Source organism: Lonchura striata, chromosome 14, assembly GCF_050655825.1.
Source record: "Lonchura striata isolate lonStrDom1 chromosome 14, ASM5065582v1, whole genome shotgun sequence".
NCBI classification, from domain to species: domain Eukaryota; kingdom Metazoa; phylum Chordata; class Aves; order Passeriformes; family Estrildidae; genus Lonchura; species Lonchura striata.
The window spans coordinates 15422685-15441047 of NC_140716.1; the positions used below are offsets into that span (position 1 = coordinate 15422685).

The following is an 18363-nucleotide window of genomic DNA, read 5'->3' on the forward strand; positions in this document are numbered from 1 at the left end:
ACCAATGGGATGCAGATGTTGAAAGGATTTAGTACCTAGTAGGATCAGGGATTGAGACAACAAACTGAGGGATAGCACAGAAATATGTAGAGTATTAACTCAGATCCAAAGAAGGTCTAGTTAGAATTTAGCTGAATTCAAACTAAGCAAAAACACACGCATCGGATAGTAACGGGGCTGCACTGAAATCACCCCTGACTTTAGATGCTCTAAAATTTACCAGGAAACCCCACAGTGCAGACGAGTGTCCAGTGCCGCTCTAATTAACTAAACCCCCTCCATGCCGTAATTAATGAAGCCCCCTCCATGCTGTAATTAATGAAGCCCCCTCCATGCTGTAATTAATTAACATTCTCTCGGTAATTGCCGGGTCCCGCGGCCGGGGCCCCCTCAGAGCGCGGCACCTCCGCGCCGCCAGGGGGCGCACAGCGCGCGTTTCCCGCCCCGCGGCGCCCCAAGATGGCGGCAGCGGGGCCGGCGCTGTGGGCGGCGGCGGCGGCGGCGGCTCTGCTGCTGTTGCTGCTGCTGCTGAGGCGGCGGCGGGCGGGCGGCGCAGGCCGGGTGTGCGTGGCCGTGCTGGGGGACCTGGGCCGCAGCCCGCGGATGCAGTACCACGCGCTGGCGCTGGCCCGGCACGGGCGGCAGGTCGCTCTGCTGGGCTACCTCCGTGAGTGAGGGGCGGCCGGGGCTGCGGGGCCGGGCGGGGCCCACGCCGCTGACCGGGCTCTCCCCACAGAGACCCGGCCGCACCGGGACGTGCTGCGCAGCGAGAACATCCGGCTGGTGCCCGTGGCGGAGCTGAGCGGGCTGCGAGGTGCGTGCGGCCGGGCCGGGGCCGAGGAGCGGGGACCGGGGGAAGCGGGGCCATGGAGAGCCCGCAGCGAGTGCGGCTCCGGCCCCGCCGCACGCACAGCCCCTCGTCTGCCTTTCTCTGTTCAACAGGCGCCGCTGGCGTTAAACACCTGCCGGTACACTGGTGCTGTTCGCATGCAGAGAAAAATGTGGAAATTATTTTCGTTCGACCTCTTTCTCCCCGACCTTGTGTTTAGCCCTGTTGCCCAGAGCAGCTGTGGCCACCCCGTCCCTGGCAGTGTCCAAGGCCAGGTTGGAGGGGGCTTGGAGCAGCCTGGGACAGTGGAAAGTGTCCCTGCCCATGGCAGGGGGTGAGATGAGATGACCTTTAAGGTCCCTTCCAACTCAAACTATTCAATGAGTGTAGGATTTCTTTCTGTACAAAATACAGAATGAGAATTTGTAGGGATGACGAGATGTTTACATAGTTTTATAGTGATCATAGAATAAAATTATAAAGCTTGCAAAAGCCCTTTAAGAACATCGAGTTCAACCATTCCCCCAGCACTATCAAGGCCACTACTGACTTGTGTCCCCAAGTGCCAACTCCACTTTTAAATCCCCCCAGGGATTTAAAACATTTCCAATATCCAACCCAAAGCTCCCCGGGACAGGCTGAGGCTGTTTCCTCTTATCCTGTCCCTGTTCCCAGGGAGCAGAACCCGACTCCCCTAGTTCCCCCCTCCTGTCAGGGAGTTGTGCAGAGCCACAAGGTTCCCCCTGAGCCTCCTTTTCTCCAGGCTGAGCCCCTTCCCAGCTCCCTCGGCCTCTCCTGGGGCTCCAGCCCCTTCCCAGCTCTGTTCCCTTCCCTGGATATGCTCCAGCCCCTCAGTGTCTGCCTTGGAGTGATCCAGCCTGTCCAGATCCCTCTGCAGAGCCTTCCTACCTCAAGCAGATTGAACTCTCACCCAGCTTGGTGCCATCTCCAAACTTGCTGAGGGTGCACTCAGACACTTGCCCAGGTCATAGATAAAGTGTGTCCATTTTCATGTCATTTTGACCCTGTCTCTGCAGAGCTGGCTGGTTCTGAGGTTCACATTTCTGTGGGGAGAGCTCTAATACGCTTACCTGTTTTTCTGTCACTTTGCAGTGGGTCCAAAGCTTTTCCAGTATGTCCTAAAGGTGCTTGTGCAGTCAGTGCAGTTACTGTACACGCTGCTGAGGATAGAACAGCCATCCTATATTCTTCTTCAGGTATGTTTTGTGTTTGGAATAATTTCAGTACAAATAAATAGTGCTATGTTACAGGGTGTTTTTAGCCATCTCAGACATTGTTCTAATTATTTCAGAGCTGAACTGGCCTCACCAGTGGTGTAAACCTGTATCCAGGTATTTTTTGGCTCTAAACTTTGATTGGTCTGTTAACAAGTCAAGTTTTCTCTTCCCGTTAGTTGTTGTGCTTTCAAACTTCGTTGCCATGGGTAGTAGTAAAGAATAAATCTTACTGGAATTGTTAGTGTGTTTAATGGAGGGGAATTTTGATATTGATCCAGGGGATAAATTTGAAGTACCTGCCAGTGTTCCTAAGTGAATACAAAGAGTCTCTGTTCATGAAGCTCCCTGAAGGTGATGCGACTCCAATTTGATTTTTTGTTTCTCATAGTTGCTTTGTGTTTGTCACTTGGTCACAGCCTTATGCTATTTTGGTCTTGTTTTTGAGCAGAATCCCCCAGGCTTACCCAGTATAGCTGCTGCCTGGGTGGCAGGGCTGTGGTGGGGGAGCAAACTCATCATTGATTGGCACAACTATGGCTACACCATCATGAGCCTGAGTCACGGGAGGAGCCACCCACTGGTCCTGATTGCAGAATGGTTTGTGCAGTCATTTCTGCTCTTTATAAATGATGTGTCTTGGTGAATTCAGAATGGAGGCCGGTGGGGAGAATATAATTGGCACAGGGAGGGGTTTCTGGGCTTTTGCTGTGTGAAACTGGTCTCTGTTCTGCAGCTGCTTTGTTGAACATGTGGGAGAGGGTTGCAGGAATTAGGCAGGTTGTTTTTACCTACTTATGCAAATGTTGATCTTGTTATTGGAATTGCTTTATATGTCCTGGGTTTTTTATTCTCCAATGCTGCTTTACACTCCAGCTCTTCTTTGAACAGCGCCTTCTGAATAGAATTGGTTATGTGTGGTTAAAGGCTCTAAATGCTTTGGAGAACAGGAGTCCATCAAAAATTGGCAATCGAATTTCAGTTCTGGGGGCAGTTGGGTTTCTTTGGATTTCATCAAGCATGGGCCCTGGGAGCAGTTGCTGCAATTGTTTGCCTGTGGTTTCTGACTGATATTTCATTTTTGTCAGGTATGAAAAGCTTTTTGGGCGCTTGTCTGACTATAACCTGTGTGTCACTGATGCCATGAGGAAAGATCTCTGGGTGAATTTCAAGATAAAGTAAGCCATGTGCCTCAGACAATTTAGTGTGTGTGTGCTAAGTAAATGACAGAACAGATCCCTGAGGATTCAGGATCCAGAGGGATCTTACAAAAGCAGCTCTCTTGAGCTCATCCATCACCACTGAAACACACCAGCTCAGTTTTGTGATGGGCCAGTATAGTGTGGGCATTCAGGAATCTTCATCATCCTTCTAAACTAACACTCCACTGACTGAGGGGCAGTCCAGGAGCCATGGACGTTTGCTGCAGGTTGGCTGTGGAGCCAGAGAGGGATGGGTATCACTGGGATTTGAACAATTACTCTGGCCTGCCAGCTTATCTTGTGGGCTTCAAGATCAGAGTTGCTCAGGGGCAGATATGGAGTAAGTTTGAAAATCAGGACAGTGACGTCTGTAGTTTTTACAAGTGCATTTCACCCCTAGAATAAGCACACAAAAAAGGGGTTCTCTGTTACTTGTGCTCACCTTGGTGTGTTCCATCAAACTTCAGGAATACAGGAAGTTGTAGGAGTCAAAAAGTGAATTACTTTGCAGCATAGTAAAGTTTTTTTAGTAAATGTCTTAGGTTTTTGGTTATTTTTTTTCTGATTACATTGTTGCAGCCTGCCACTGTGCCATGTGCACGTTGTTACCTCTGTATCTTATTTAAGCTGCATATTTATTTCCTCCCAGGGCTGTGACGTTGTATGACAAACCAGCATCTTATTTTAAGGAAACGCCATTAGACCTCCAACACAACTTGTTCATGAAACTTGCCAAGGACTACGAGCCTTTCAAAGCACGGTATGTGCACGTGCAGCTGCCCCTGCAGTCCTTAACCAAGGGACGTGGGGCTGTGGCACTTAAGTTACCAAAATACTTGAGTGGGGTATTCTGATGCCCAGCAGGCACGGGGGGGCACTGAGGTGCCTTAATTGTCACTAGGAGAGGCCAGGAGAAGTGGAATGGTTGAACTGTGGTAACACAAGTAGTAGAAATGTTTTGTTTCTAAAGAAGTTGGCATAAGCACTGAGGCAATCTGTGATGAGTGTCTGGGGTGCACCTGGGGTGCAGGTGTCTGCTTCCCACTGACCCACACATTGGATGCTTCCTTAATAGCTTCCTTCCTTAATTACTGTGCAGAGCCTTCAGGATCTTGGTCCAAGTGTTAAACACTTCCCTCTGGCAGTGCAGGATGTCACCTGTAGCAGATGTACCAAGGATTTGACTTCACCAAACTAAGGCTTGAAAAAGAAGTGAAATCCACAGTGCATGGTGGGGATTTTTTGGAAATGCCCAGCTCAGAATGTGTAGGTTCTGAGTTTAGTTGAACAAATGTGCTGTTGGCCTCCATGCTGTGGTAAGTGTGAGACAGACTGCAGAAATGGAGGCTGACTCTGCTCAACTTGTGAAGGAAAACATTTGGCTGGAAAGTGGAATTGTGCCTGCAGCAGCAAGAAAGAGGGAAAAATGGCCTGCCCCGTCCTGGTACTTCTGTCATGTAATAATTCTGTTTCTAGACAAGTTGAGCAGCAAATCTGAAGCTGAATGTGTGGAAATTGGTGCCAGTTAAGCAGAGCATTCCCTGCTGTTGCTGGCTGTGTGTAGTTCTTGCTCAGGAAGTTGTGTTTCCATAGTACAGAACTGCCAGTCCCAGTGCTGCCAGATCAGCCTTCACCGAGAGGGATGGGAGCAGTGGGAGTGTGCTGAAGTCCAGGGGCCGGCCAGCCCTTCTCATCAGCAGCACCAGCTGGACAGGTTGGGAATCAGTTTTGTTTTAATATCAAATAGGGCTGGTTGTACTTTCTCACACTTGAAGTTATGTTTGTCCTTTGTTTACCTGGGAGAATTTGAAGACAAAGTGTGTATGATGCAGCTAAATGTTGTGTAACCTAAATAATACTACAAATGAATGATTTTTTTTAAGTTGTATTTTAATTATAGAGCTCAACTTTAAGAATGAATAAAAGAGGTTTCCTATTTTTTTTTTTTTTTTTTTTTTTTTTAGTTTTCATTTTAGACATAAAGTCTTGCATGGTGGTGTAAAAGAGATGAAGAAACTCAAAAATTTACTCCTTACTGAGCACCCTGCACCCTGAAGGTGTCTCTGCCCATGGCAGGAGGCTGGGATGAGATGAGCTTTAAGGTCCCATCCAGCCCAAACCAATTTGAAATTCCACCATTTCTGATTATGTTTATTACATAATTATGTACATTTTTTTCTCTGTATGAGGAAGGGAACAGAGACTGGAAACAAATCCATTGCCAGTGACCATGGGCAGGATTGTCTTTATCTTTGAAAAAATAGGGCAGTTTTTACACTTAATTCTCACTTTTAGAAATTTTTAGAAATTTTTAGAAATTTTATCTTGATAGCTTCAAAGATGTACAGTATTTGTAGCTGGTTTATTTGTTGTGTTGCCAACAAGGAAAATAAATAAACATTCTGCATGGCTATGGACTTTTATTTATGAAAATAAACTAGGGGAGTTTTAATAGCACATTTCAGTAAATAGTGAACTTTAAGTACATATATGTACTTAACCTTTGAGTACTTGGTCTGTATTTAAATACTGTAGGTGAAGGCGAGGAAAATCTCAGTTGTTATTTAAAGTCAAAAATTAAACATGGTAGAAATATGAACATTACTAATAAAGCCTTCTCTTTCAGAGGATGAAGACTTCTCAGTCCTTTTAAGAGCTTTAGAAGGTTGGTATGAAGGAATTGATCTCACTATTTGTAAGAGATCTTCTGGACACTTCAGAAGGGTTTTACTAAATTCTATATTCAGGTGAAAATGCAGTTGTATTTGATTAATTAGCACTAATTTTAGGTTAGTAATTGAAATACAGCAGTGCAACATCTGAATTCAATCAGGGGAGTTGTCAGGGAGAGTTAAATCTCTTAACTGGCTTCTAAACTGCAGTTTTATTTTCTGAGCTATTACATCTACTCTCCACAGGTATCTGCTAATGGGAAGGGAGGGAATACTTTGTCTTAGCTTGTAGACTTTGCAGCTGCAGTTCTAAATTGATCTATTGAAGCAACTGATTGGGGAGCAGTTGAAGAAATGCTTCATGCATAAACAGCCTGATTTATTTCTGGAAGTCTGTAAATGTTAACATAGGTGAATTTACTGCTGTGTTACTCACACATGCTTGTAGGGGAAGCTCAATAATTAATGCACTGTCACCACTCTTCAACCAAGCACCCTGAGATTTGTCAGCTCTGACCAGTGTTTTATCTTCTCCAGATTATGAGAGGTTTATCAAGGAAGGAGCAAGGCTTCCAGCTTTAGTGTGTGTGATAACAGGTGAGAATGTTTGTGGTACAGTTCTTCCAGTGCTAACAGAAGGTTTAGTTGACATTTTTGTTCTGTGCTGACTCTTCTGTTGCTGGTGGGAGAGAGGAGGGACTGTTGCCTTTGTGTCTGGTTATAAGGACAGTGATTTATAGCTGAGTTATTGCACCATTCACCAATTATGGCACATCCTTAAAGAGCCTCCCTGTCTGCTCAAGCTCTGCATGAAAAACAGTCTAAGGTCAAGGTTAAGATGATGCTGCAAAAGCAATGTCAGAAGAAGCAGCCTCAAGCTGTGCCAGGGGAGGTTTAGACTGGATATTGGGAGAATTCCCTCATGGAAAGGATGCTCAGGCACTGGCACAGCTGCCCAGGCAGTGGTGGAATGCCCATCCCTGCAGGGATTTAAAGCCCTGTGGGAATTTAAAGCCCTGTGGGTGTAGCTTTCAGGGTGTGGGGTCAGTGTTGGCCCTGTCAGTGCTGGGGAACAGTTGGACTTGATTGGAGAGGGCTTTTCCAACCTTACAAACTCCATGATTCTCCACTGATGGAAAACTAACTGAAATACTGAGTAAGAGAAGTCCAGGTGCACATTGCTTTCAAGGGAAGATTTTTCATGTCTTTTTAGGGTACCACAAGTGTAGTATCCTGTTAGTGCACCTGATCCAACAGGAGCTTGTATTTCACAGACCACACTGTTTTCAGTCATCTTGATAAAACTTTTTATTTTACACAGGTAAAGGACCTCTAAAAGATTATTACAAAGAACTGATTCAAAAACTGCACTTGAAGCATATCCAGATCTGTACACCATGGCTGGAAGCTGAGGATTACCCTCTTCTGCTTGGTAAATAGTGGGTGATGGAAAGGGCTTGAGGAAGTGTGGGAAACAGCACAGTTGCAGGGGGCCAATGCAGGCTGGGAGAATACAGTCAGGAATGTTGCTGGTTAGTGACAGGATATTCATGGATCTGACTCATTCCAGAAAAGCTGCTGAATTCCTCTGGCTGGCTTTTCTCTGCTTTCCCAAGAAGTAGCTGTGGTGCTGTTTCAGCGTGTTCTTTGCACTCTTTGTTTCTTCCAGCCATGCTGAAATGCAGGTGTCTGACCACGTTCTATTTTACTTTCAGGGTCACTCCAGTAAATGAAATTAAAAAGTTGGCTGAGCAACCAAAAGTAGCTGAAATTCTAAATTAACATGTCATTGGAATGTTATTCCCTCAGCATCTTCATTACAAAAGTGGCAGTAGTAGAGTTATAAAATACATATTCAATGTGATCTTCATTCTGCAGGGTTAGAGCCTGACAATTTATGTGGCTGTAAAACACTGTTTATTTGGTCCTTTTAAAATACTGAACATAATGTTTGTAAAATCACACTATTAATTCCTCTGAGCTGACTTCAGCTGGGAGAGGTCACTAGTGAGGTCACAGTGTATACTGATGGGGTTGTGATGGGGTTTTCCTTTACTTACCCATTTTTAGCAGATTAAGAGGCAGAAAGGCTGTTTTAGGATACATAAAACTTCAAAATCCCCTTTAATTTAATATGCACACACTGACTGCTTTCTAAAACATAACTAATTTTGAGTCCCAAAACAGCCCTGTGCTTTATTTTTTTCCCTGATTGCTTGAAATTGTGTCTGGGTAGTTGAAAGTTTCACTTGCACCATCCAAAGCAGCACAAAAATAAAGGTTTGCAGGAGGACAGAGGAGCTGCTTTCAGAGAGTTCAGACTGTGTTGTGTTGGCTTTTCAGGCTCAGCAGACCTGGGGGTGTGTCTCCATAAATCCTCCAGTGGGTTGGATTTGCCCATGAAGGTGGTGGATATGTTTGGCTGCTGTTTACCTGTGTGTGCAATACATTTTGAATGGTAAGAGCTTATTCTGTTACAGCTCAAGGGAATCACATGAAACAGTATTCTTACAAAGCCAGAGTTCAGCAGCTACTGCAGGAATTCAATGAGATTCCTGTATTTTGGCATTTTTAAAATTCAGTAAGATAGAATTCAAGGTTGTTTTAAGTTTAAAAGTTAATACTAGTTTCTACAAAAATTGGAGCATTTAATGCAAGCATTGGCCTTAAAAAAATCCCTGTATTCCATTGTTTCCATATATTTAATTTAAAAAAAAACCATTTCTTCTGCATAGACACACCTGTTCAGCGAAAGGCTGAGAGTATGCATGGGCATTCTTGGAATTTATGGTCCTTTGGGAAAACCATAGCTTTATAAGACAAATTCCTGTGAAGATTTCATGATGGATCATGGACAGATTTTCCTTATAGAAAAGAAATCTAGTTTGAAAGTAGATCATTGCCCTAGTTTTCAATGGATGTCCAGATGAGTGGCACAAAGACAGAATGAGGGTCCTTTGGAACAGGTCTGGTAGATTTAGTCTGACATAGAAAGGAGAAGTCTTTAACTGTTCAAAGCTACCTGTTTAACTCCATTATGTCAGGTGTGGAGCTTGTGACATCTGGGGCCATAATGATACAGATACCCTGGTTTGGTCCTTTGGATGTCACAGGGCAGCACTGTAAATGTCCCACTCACTGCTTTTTGCCTCAGTTTTCCTTTTGTGACTTTTTTTCACAGTTTACATGAACTGGTGAAACACAATGAGAACGGTCTGATATTCAGGGACTCACAGGAACTTGCAAAACAGCTGAAGGTAAAGGCTCTGATGATTTCTTTCCCCCCAGAAATAACCCCAGAGGTGCCACTGTGTGAGCAGCCTTTTCAGATCTGAACATCACCTCTGTGTTTTGCATTCTCACAAGGTACTGCCTGGCCTGGAGAGCATTGTTTGCCTCACTTCTATTTGAATGTGAACCTGAAGCTGGCAAAAGCATTTCAAATTCTGTCCTTGTTTTCTCTTTATGGGGCCAGACCTCAGAATTGCAGCTGTAGTTGAGGGTTAACACTGGGGAAGGTAGAATGTGCCTGACATGGAACATGACAGTTATTTTTCTGTGGTTTTGCTTTTTAAATTACAGATGCTTTTCCTGGATTTCCCTAGCCTGGAAGGGAAACTTCACAGCTTCCGAGAGAACCTGCGAGCGTCCCGGCAGCTGTGCTGGGACCAGAGCTGGGACCAGACTGTCCTTCCCTTGCTGGGCAACAAGGAGTGACTGGAGGGAAGGAGGGTGTTAAACACATTCCAGCAGCTGCAGACATTTGGAAAACAGTGAATAAAGACTTTGTACTGTCTGTACTTACAGTTTCTAACTCCTTTGTCATGGCTCTCACACTCTTCCTTTACAGTTTCAGCTTTCTGGGTGAGTAGGAGGTGCTGAAGGTGCTGAGGCTGTTTGTTGTGTGAGAACCTGTGCTGCTTGAAGGGCCTTTTTTGGTGAAGATCCTTGAATACAGATAAAGGATTGCCAGCTTCACCTGCTGTACAGTCAGCACTTTAGAAGGTGATTTGGGTGTGGTTTCTTTGGCACGTGGCTGATGCTTTTCCTTTGACTTGTTTCATTTCAGCTGATCAATTTGATGGCCAAAGTGTTGCAGCGTGCGCCGCGCGGGGCGGCTGCGGCGGGGCCGCGACCGTTCCCTGCGAGCTGCAGTCCCAGTTATCGGCAGGGACAGAGCAGGGACACACAGCCATGGCACGGGGCTTGGGCTGCAACAACACGGATTTATTCCTGCGCTCCCAGACAGGACTGAGGGGGTGAACAGAAGTTTGTATACAGCAGCTCAGGAGTAGGGGTGTAGGAAAGTGAACCGATGAGGATATGGTAGGAGAGGAGTATAAGGTGGGGTAAACAGCTTATGAGCCTATCAGGGAAAACGGGGGGAATAATACGAAGTAACAAATGGGGTGCCGAGGGCAACAAGACAGACACAGAACTCTCTGGAGAAAGGGGTAGGGATAGGGAGGATTGACAACTTGGAAGGGAGGAGGTTAGGGAAGGGCTTGGAAAAATCGGCGACTGGGAAAGGGAGGGGATTGGGGAGAACAGGGGGCAAACATGGATTCAGAGCAAAACACAGCACAACACCCAAGTACTGAATATCCTCCTGTGAGGTTTTATTGAGACAGAACCAATTTGTTTCCCAGTTGTTTTTCTTTTTGACAGTGTGTGCAGTAGTGTGGAAGCACAGCACTGGTATGCGACAGCTTTACTGGGCACTTAGAGCAAAGCAGAGCTTGCAGTGAGTTGTTCTCCTTGTACTCCGAAATGAATGTGCCCATTTACCTTGGGAAAGAACATAAAGTTTATCTCTTCTTGAACAGATGAACAGAAAAGGGAAAAATGAACCCAAAATGCATGAACAAAGTATGTATAACTTAGTCAAAAGGCACATGCTTTGTGAGTGCTTGCTGAGGTACAGCCTTCAGCTTTTTATTAAGCTCAGTATTCACAGCTAATTCTAACAAGATTTTCTTCATGACCTTTTCGATGATAAAATAGGTGACAGTCATTGGTAAATGTACTTGGTTTGGACTGTACTGCTCCTCAGAGCTCCTGCTTCAGGGTGGGAGGTGAGGACAGTGGGTTCTGCACCAGCAGTTTTAAGCTCTGAGCAACTATCAAATATCTGCTTTTGTCAAAAAAGGTGAAAATAGGGTTAAGTTGCTTTACTGCAGGAATTTGGCAAAACCTCCAGCTTATTGACTGAAGAATGATCAATAAAGATTGATTTGCCAATTTTTTAGTGGTTTTTTCCTGCTTTCAGTCAAAATCCTGTCTAGAGGTTTGGCCATTCCTGTGAATATGGAAGTGAATTAAGCACTTCTTTAAACAGTAATGCCAAAAGCTTTAGAGATGTCTCCTCTTCATATAATAGAACTTTTTAGATCCAAAATGAGCTTTGTACAGAACATTTGTCTTGAATTTTATGTAAGGGGAGATAAAGGAGCTCCTGTGTGGGCTGCCAGTTTGTGTTTACTCTGGAAATAACAGCTTTGAGTTCTTACTTTGGGGATAGGGCTGGGGTTATTTCTGCTTGATCCCAGCAGTCATGATCTCCTTAAACTTGCAGAATAAGAAGATTCTTCAGGTTTCAAGTTCGGTATCATCAGTTTTCTCTCCATTACTAGCGAAGGAGGAGGCTGACGTTTTCAATTCCTTTTAAGTAGTTTTTAATAGAGAAAAGGAAGTCAAAAGAATGAGCATCACTTTGATTTTTGTGCTTCAGGACCAGTGCTACCCGACAGGAGAATGATTAATGGATGATGGAAAGTTTCAGAGTAGGGGAGCTCAGTCCTTCCTCTTTGTAGAATACCTGGAACACTGCTATGGAGAGTGATTCCTTTTTCATTCCCAGCCCTGCCTGGATTCCCAGCAGCCACTGTGGAAGTGGCAGTCCTTATGTGAGAGAAAGGGACATCAATTCTGACTTGTCATCACTGCAGAGTAAAGATGCACCTATTTGCAGCAGAGTCTGTGACCTGCTCTTACAGCAGAGTCATCCTGGGACACACCTACAGGTACTGGTCACTGTTTACTGGGGGGTTTTAAGCCAACCCAAACTGCAAGTATACACAGACATAAAACACCAGAGCAGACTATTACAGCTGGTTTTAATATCAAAACCCACTGATTACTCTGAAACATTGTTTTGCTCCCTTGTCTGTGGGAGATGCTCATTTGTGATCCTGCAGGTTGCCCCAATACCTACAAATCACCACACAGTTGGAAAAAACCCTGCTTGAATTCTGCTGTCTTGTACAGCATCCAAGTGAAGTGTGATTAGGCCGTTTTGGTTTTTGTTGCTTGAGGTTCAGTCACTTCCCAGGGGCAGCTCCAGGCTTGGATCCATGCTGGGAATTAGAGGAAGGAAGGAAGGACTCCTGTGTCCATGTGTATAGTTGTATCCTCAGAACCTCATTTCCAGAATTCAGGATAATCTTGTTACAAGGCTGACACAGCTCATATTGGTCTCAAAATTCCAGTTCTGTATGCCAAGCCTATATAAATAGCTGCAGAATAGTTACATCTGGCTGCACATCATAGAGAAAATTACAGCTGCTGTGGGTTGGAATCACCTGCCATCTGATCCCAGCTTTATCTGCGAAGAGAAATACTGGAAATCATATTTATGCTTAATAAAATGAAGAGCAAAGGTTGCATGACAAGTTCTGTAAGAAGAGATCTTTAGCATTCTGTGATTGTCAGGCAAATGATTATGAGTGTTTTTTTAAAAATCCCATTAATGCCACTGAACATTCAGTGTCACTTTGTGAATGAAACAGAATTTCACAGAATATCCTGAGCTGAAAGAACCCCTAAGGATCACCAGGTCCAGCTGGTGAACACCAGGTGAACAGCAAAGACACTGCAAAAGATAGGCTTTAGAAGTGTCTATGAAAAGAAATCCCTGAATCCTGATTTTATTTAATCTCTAGCTGGAGGTTTTTGTCAAAAGAGAAAAGATGAAAATAGTCAAGTTAAAGAACAGGTAGGATAAGATAAAGGGTTTAGGCTGCATCTCGGGACAGAGCAGCACTGATGGCTCCCTCCTTTAGCTTAAACCTCTTTTTACTTTCCTGCTGGTACCACACTTACAAATCATCCCTCGCAGATGTGAGCAGTGATAGCTCAGGATGTACCCAAAGGTGAGTTCCAAGCTCCTGATGAAATCCATGTGCAAAAGCTACTGCTCTTAAATCCAGCTCCAGGATAAGATTCTGCTCTTGGACAATGCTCCTGCTCCTCTCTACCACACAACAAGTAATGGGGAAAGAGGCAAAAAGGCAAAACTATTGAACACTGGATGGAACAGGCACCCACCCAGCTCAGCCTGGAATAGCTGATGCGTGTCTGGATTTCGAATTGTGGAGGCAATGAACACCTCAGGAGCCTTCCTGTCTGCTCTGGAGGTGGAGAGTTTCTGTAGCATCCCAACGAGGGCTAAAATTATCTCAGGATCATACACCACATCTACAAAAAAAAAAAAAAAAAAAAAAAGAAACATACAATATTTATTGAGAATTGAGCACAAACCAGAATAAAAACTGCAAAGCAGAAATAAAATCTTCACAGTGCAGGAGAATATTGACATTTTATGGGCTATGCCCTCATCACTAAAAATCAGTGCTCCTTTTAGTAAACAGATTGTTAGATATTTTATTTAAGCCCACCCTAAGGGAGGCAGCAGAACTACTGAGTGTTGGTGCTCTGTTCCCACTGCCCTTGGCAAAACAAACCTGCCTCGTTAGAAATGAGTGCTTTAGAGGCTGCTGCCAAGGACATGCAGAAGTTTTCACCTGGAGTCATTCCCTGGAGAGCAGAAATGGTGGTGAGAGGTCAGGGAACACCAAGGGGAGCAGAATGCTGATTATCAGAGGGGGCCGTTTCTTACACAGGTATCTAGGTGTGTGTTCCACTGCAGTAAATAACTGCTGCAGTGAGTAACAGCAAATAGCACAGAGATGTCAGTGCCCCTCAGTTCTTGCCTTCAGAAGAGTCCAGCTGGGGCTGGTTTGGGCACTGAGCAGCGTCATTGGCATCAGGTACCATGCAGTGACTTCATTTTATAGAATTCCCATTCACTGCATCTTTGATACCTGGGATGCCAAAGTCATTTTTGCACCTGGATTCTCAGGTTTTTCTGTGCAAAGCTCCAAATCAGGGTGTAAGACCTACAGCTGAGACATTCTGCTCTCACTAGGTATCACCACCATCGTCCTCCTGTCACTAGATTTTCCATGATTGGATTTATTATAAAACTCCCTCTGAATTTATACACAGATAAGTACAAGAAAAGTCTATAGTTGGTTGTTGTCATTCTGTTACTCCTCAAGAGGCTGCCGAGCCCTGCCCATCCCTGCTCCCTGTGGGTGCAGTACCTGCTGCAATGACAACGTCAGCTCTGAGACCCTGGAGTTGTTTTTCTGTCACTGAGCCCCAGTCAAGCTCAGCAACAACCACTTTTGGGTTTTGGCAGTTCTGTCCTTCCACCTCCTGTCCTTGGGACTCTGTTTGGATGCTCCAGGTCACGTCAGGCTCCGGGGTGAAGCCGTTCAGCTGGATGTTTTCCCCCAGCTGCCTGAGAACACGGGGGTGGCAGTCACTGAATATGAATGTCCTGGGTTGGCAGGTCTTGCAGATGGCAATTCCAGTGAAGCCAATCCCACTCCCCAATTCCAGGATTGTCCTGTGGGTAATGGAGTAAAAAAGTACTAACAGGACTCTGCATTGATTTAGAAATCAAAACATGCTAAATATAATTAAAGATAAAATCAGTTCCAGAGAATTACAATAATTTTTGAATGAACCATCCACAATCTAACCTTTGTTCCAAGCAACTGGAGAGTTGGGAATAACTGAGGGTGGAATTGTCAGCATAAAATTAATTAGCTGAAATGCTGATTTCTGTAAGGCACAAAGCATTCCTGCCACAGGGACGAGAGACATTCCCACCTGGCTTTAGCCATCTGCAGCACAGTTGTTTCCACCTGAGCTGGCTCTCCAGTTTTTAGACAGCAGAGAGAAACAGACACTGAGCAGCACAGTTCCTTCCCCTGTGGGCTTAACTATTATTAAATTATCTTTCCTCAAAAGTCCTTGCTCGTCTTGACTGCTTATAAATAAAGTAGAAATGATGTGATCAGAGCTGCACACTAATCTAATGTAGATACTCCTTGGTGAATACCATCATGGACTGAAGGTCATTAGTGAAATAAAACTGAGCAGCTGAACTCACAGAGCAGGTCAGACTGCACAGTGCAAGGCTTTGCTCCTAAACCATGTCTTGACAGGTTAAAGTTTGGCAGAACAGAAAAGCAGTAATTACTTAGCAGCAAAAGGGTGTCATTTGAGTTATTTTAGATGCACAGTCTGTTATTAAATATTTATGTTATTAAATTACGGTTGTATAGCTCAAAGTATCAGAGGGCTGGAGCCCCTCTGCTCTGGGCCAGGCTGGGAGAGCTGGGGGTGCTCTCCTGGAGAGGAGAAGCTCCAGGGAGAGCTCAGAGCCCCTGCCAGGGCCTAAAGGGGCTCCAGGAGAGCTGGAGAGGGACTGGGGACAAGGGATGGAGGGACAGGACACAGGGAATGGCTCCCACTGCCAGAGAGCAGGGATGGATAGGCTATTGGGAAGGAATTGTTCCCTGGCAGGGTGGGCAGGCCCTGGCACAGGGTGCCCAGAGCAGCTGTGGCTGTCCCTGGACCCCTGGAAGTGCCCAAGGCCAGGCTGGATGGGGCTGGAACACCCCAGGACAGTGGGAGGTGTCTCTGCCATGGAATGATGTCCCTTCCCAGCCACAGCATTCTGTGATCCTGCAGGAGTGAAGAGCTCTTTCCTGCAGCCCTGCTGCTGCCATACCTGCCCCTGAAGAGGCCGGGGTTCTGCAGTGCCCACTGGGCCAGGTGCAGGGCAGCCTCCCACGTGAGGAGCCCCGTGGTGCCCCCGGAGATCAGCGCTGTGCTCTCGCAGAGGCTCACACAGTCCCCCGAGGGCTGCAGGACACGAGAAGGCAAAGATACATCAGCACAGGCCATGGATTTACAGTTTACAATCAACAATAGCACCTGGAAAAAGGCAGGAAGCACTCCAGGCTTCAGCATGGGTGTTTTTAAGGCTAATTATTGCTTAGTTTGGGTGAGTAAATGTGGTTTAGAACACTGCAGTGTCAATTTTTACCATTAAGTAGTTTTTGTAACAGTGAGTAGATTCCTCTCCTTCTTTTAGAACATCTGCCAGTGCCTGATAGAGTTCATCCAGGGGTTCAGCTGCTGTGGATTCAAGCTGTGGGGGAGGAGAACAGGGCAGCTCTGAGCATCGCACTGTCACTAAAGAGAAAACAACTGCACTCTAAGCCCCATTTTAGTACAGTGTATTTATGCTGAATGTTGTGGTTTGTTATTACATTAGGTATTCTCAAGGAAAAAAAAATAAAAACAAGTGAAAAATAAGCTGAAAAGCAAGAGGTACCTTTTTGATGAGCTCAGTCAAGAAGCACCTCCTGTACTTGGCCGAAGGGGGATATTTCACACACAGCGGGTGAAGAATTGTCTACAATGAGAGGAACCATGGTAACCAATTACCCAGGGCAGGGTTTAGGAAAGGCACTAAGGATCACAAGAAGACCATTAATTGGGTCTGGGTGCCATGAAACGCTTTGAAATTTAGTCTTTACAAGATATGCTAAGCCATTAATTGAAATGGGATGATTTCTGACAGGTCTGTGAGTTTACAGAACTGTGCCCACAGATTTCTTAGTTTTTGTGGCAACAAAAATACTTTTCAACAGAGTAAAGAGGAAAATAGAATGAGAATAATCCAATTTAGTCTCCTCCTTAGTTTGCTCTTCTCTTCCTTCTTTCCGTTTCAGTTTGCTGCCTCATTCGTGATCTCCATTCACAGGGACAGTTTAGGCACCCCCATTCCCTGTATCCCGAATATCCAGGAGCGGATGCGCTGATTGAGCCATTCACCACACCAGTGCTCTGGCACGCGGGTCTCAATTTTTACCAAAGAACGCTCAAACACCAGGCAAAGAAGGGAATCTGCGGTTCTGCAGGGCCTAACGACACACCGCGACACCGGATCACGGATCGCCGCATTTCTGAGCAGTCCCGGCGGATTTGGGACACGCGCTGGCACCGCCCGTCGCTGCTGCGGCGGTGACTCCGAGCCGCCCCTCACCTTGCGCAGAATATCCGCCAGCAGCGCGGAGTCCGGCGCGGCCCGCAGGCTTTGTTCCAGCTCCTGGAACAGGATAAATAAATAAATAAATAAATAAAACCGCCGCGGCACCGCCTCCCCCCGCCCGGCCCCTCCGTACCGGCCAGGGCAGCGAGCGCAGCGGCCGCGCCGCCAGGAAGCGGCGCTGGAAGCGCAGCGCCAGCCCCGGCCGCGGCTCGGCCATGGCTCCCGGCGCTCGGCCGCGGCTCCCGGCGGAGGAGCCGCCCTGAGGGCGGAGCGGCTCCGCCCCGCGGGCCCGGGGCACCGAGCGCCGCAGTGGGGATCGAACCCGCGACCCCCGCACACGCCGCGGCTCTCCCCGCAGAGCTGCCCCGCCGGAAGGGGGCGCCACGGCCCCAGCGGCACTGGAGGGAGCGGGGAAACACCGGGAGCAGGGAAACACACACCGGGATCGGGGCAACACACACCGGGATCGGGGGAACACACACCGGGATCGGGGGAACACACACCGGGAGAGGGGGAACACACACCGGGAGAGGGGCAACACACCCCGGGATCGGGGCAACACACACCGGGATCGGGGCAACACACACCGGGAGAGGGGGAACACACACCGGGAGCAGGGGAACACACACCGGGATCGGGGGAACACACCCCGGGAGAGGGGGAACACACACCGGGAGAGGGGGAACACACACCGGGAGAGGGGGAACACACCCCGGGATCGGGGGGAACACACCCCGGGAGAGGGGGAACACACCCCGGGAGAGGGGGAACACACACCGGGATCGGGGGAACACACACCGGGAGAGGGGGAACACACACCGGGAGAGGGGGAACACACACCGGGATCGGGGCAACACACCCCGGGAGAGGGGGAAGACACAATGGGAGCAGGGAAACACACATCGGAATCGGGGGAACACACCCCGGGATCGGGGGAACACACCCCGGGATCGGGGTCAGGGAACCTTTGGGATCATGGAACACCGGAATCGGGGAAACGTGGAACCAGTGGGTCAGTGAATCACTGGGATCATAAGAATCATGGAAACACTGTAATTATGGAATCGTGGAATCTTTGTAAACATGGAAACACAGAATCGCAGAATATTGGAATGGAATCAGAGGGATCATGGAATGGTTTGGCTGGGAAGGGTCATTAGGGACCATCCCATTCCAGCCCCTGCCACGGGCAGGGACACATTCCACTGTCCCAGGCTGCTCCAAGCCCATC

General features: G+C 46.9%; 2 protein-coding genes across 2 annotated transcripts; one reads left to right on the forward strand and one right to left on the reverse strand.

The window, feature by feature from the left end:
* Positions 1 to 441: 441 nt before the first annotated feature.
* On the forward strand, positions 442 to 9738 carry ALG1 (ALG1 chitobiosyldiphosphodolichol beta-mannosyltransferase). Its single transcript, XM_077786786.2, has 13 exons — positions 442 to 667; positions 737 to 814; positions 1943 to 2046; positions 2516 to 2664; positions 3153 to 3242; positions 3916 to 4026; positions 4865 to 4980; positions 5893 to 5931; positions 6476 to 6535; positions 7260 to 7370; positions 8282 to 8396; positions 9120 to 9195; positions 9521 to 9738. The coding sequence occupies exons 1-13, from the start codon at positions 460 to 462 to the stop codon at positions 9653 to 9655; spliced, it is 1392 nt and encodes a 463-aa protein (XP_077642912.2). The 5' UTR covers positions 442 to 459; the 3' UTR covers positions 9656 to 9738.
* A 795-nt stretch (positions 9739 to 10533) lies between these two features.
* On the reverse strand, positions 10534 to 17369 carry EEF2KMT (eukaryotic elongation factor 2 lysine methyltransferase). Its single transcript, XM_077786784.2, has 8 exons — positions 17266 to 17369; positions 17127 to 17189; positions 16413 to 16493; positions 16122 to 16226; positions 15804 to 15937; positions 14323 to 14630; positions 13265 to 13414; positions 10534 to 12542 (listed from the first exon to the last, which is right to left on the reverse strand). Exons 1-8 carry the CDS (start codon positions 17347 to 17349, stop codon positions 12442 to 12444), a joined length of 1026 nt encoding a protein of 341 aa, XP_077642910.2. The 5' UTR covers positions 17350 to 17369; the 3' UTR covers positions 10534 to 12441.
* Positions 17370 to 18363: the final 994 nt, after the last annotated feature.

Excerpts from the sequence above, each read along its gene's own strand:
- ALG1 (XM_077786786.2), top strand. The coding sequence starts at position 460 with ATGGCGGCAGCGGGGCCGGCGCTGTGGGCGGCGGCGGCGGCGGCGGCT. Across the intron at positions 4,027-4,864 it reads TACGAGCCTTTCAAAGCACG|AACTGCCAGTCCCAGTGCTG; the intron begins GTATGTGCACGT and ends TCCATAGTACAG. Across the intron at positions 8,397-9,119 it reads TGTGCAATACATTTTGAATG|TTTACATGAACTGGTGAAAC; the intron begins GTAAGAGCTTAT and ends TTTTTTTCACAG.
- EEF2KMT (XM_077786784.2), bottom strand. The coding sequence starts at position 17,349 with ATGGCCGAGCCGCGGCCGGGGCTGGCGCTGCGCTTCCAGCGCCGCTTC. Across the intron at positions 17,190-17,265 it reads TGCGCTCGCTGCCCTGGCCG|GAGCTGGAACAAAGCCTGCG; the intron begins GTACGGAGGGGC and ends ATCCTGTTCCAG. Across the intron at positions 16,227-16,412 it reads TGACTGAGCTCATCAAAAAG|CTTGAATCCACAGCAGCTGA; the intron begins GTACCTCTTGCT and ends CCTCCCCCACAG.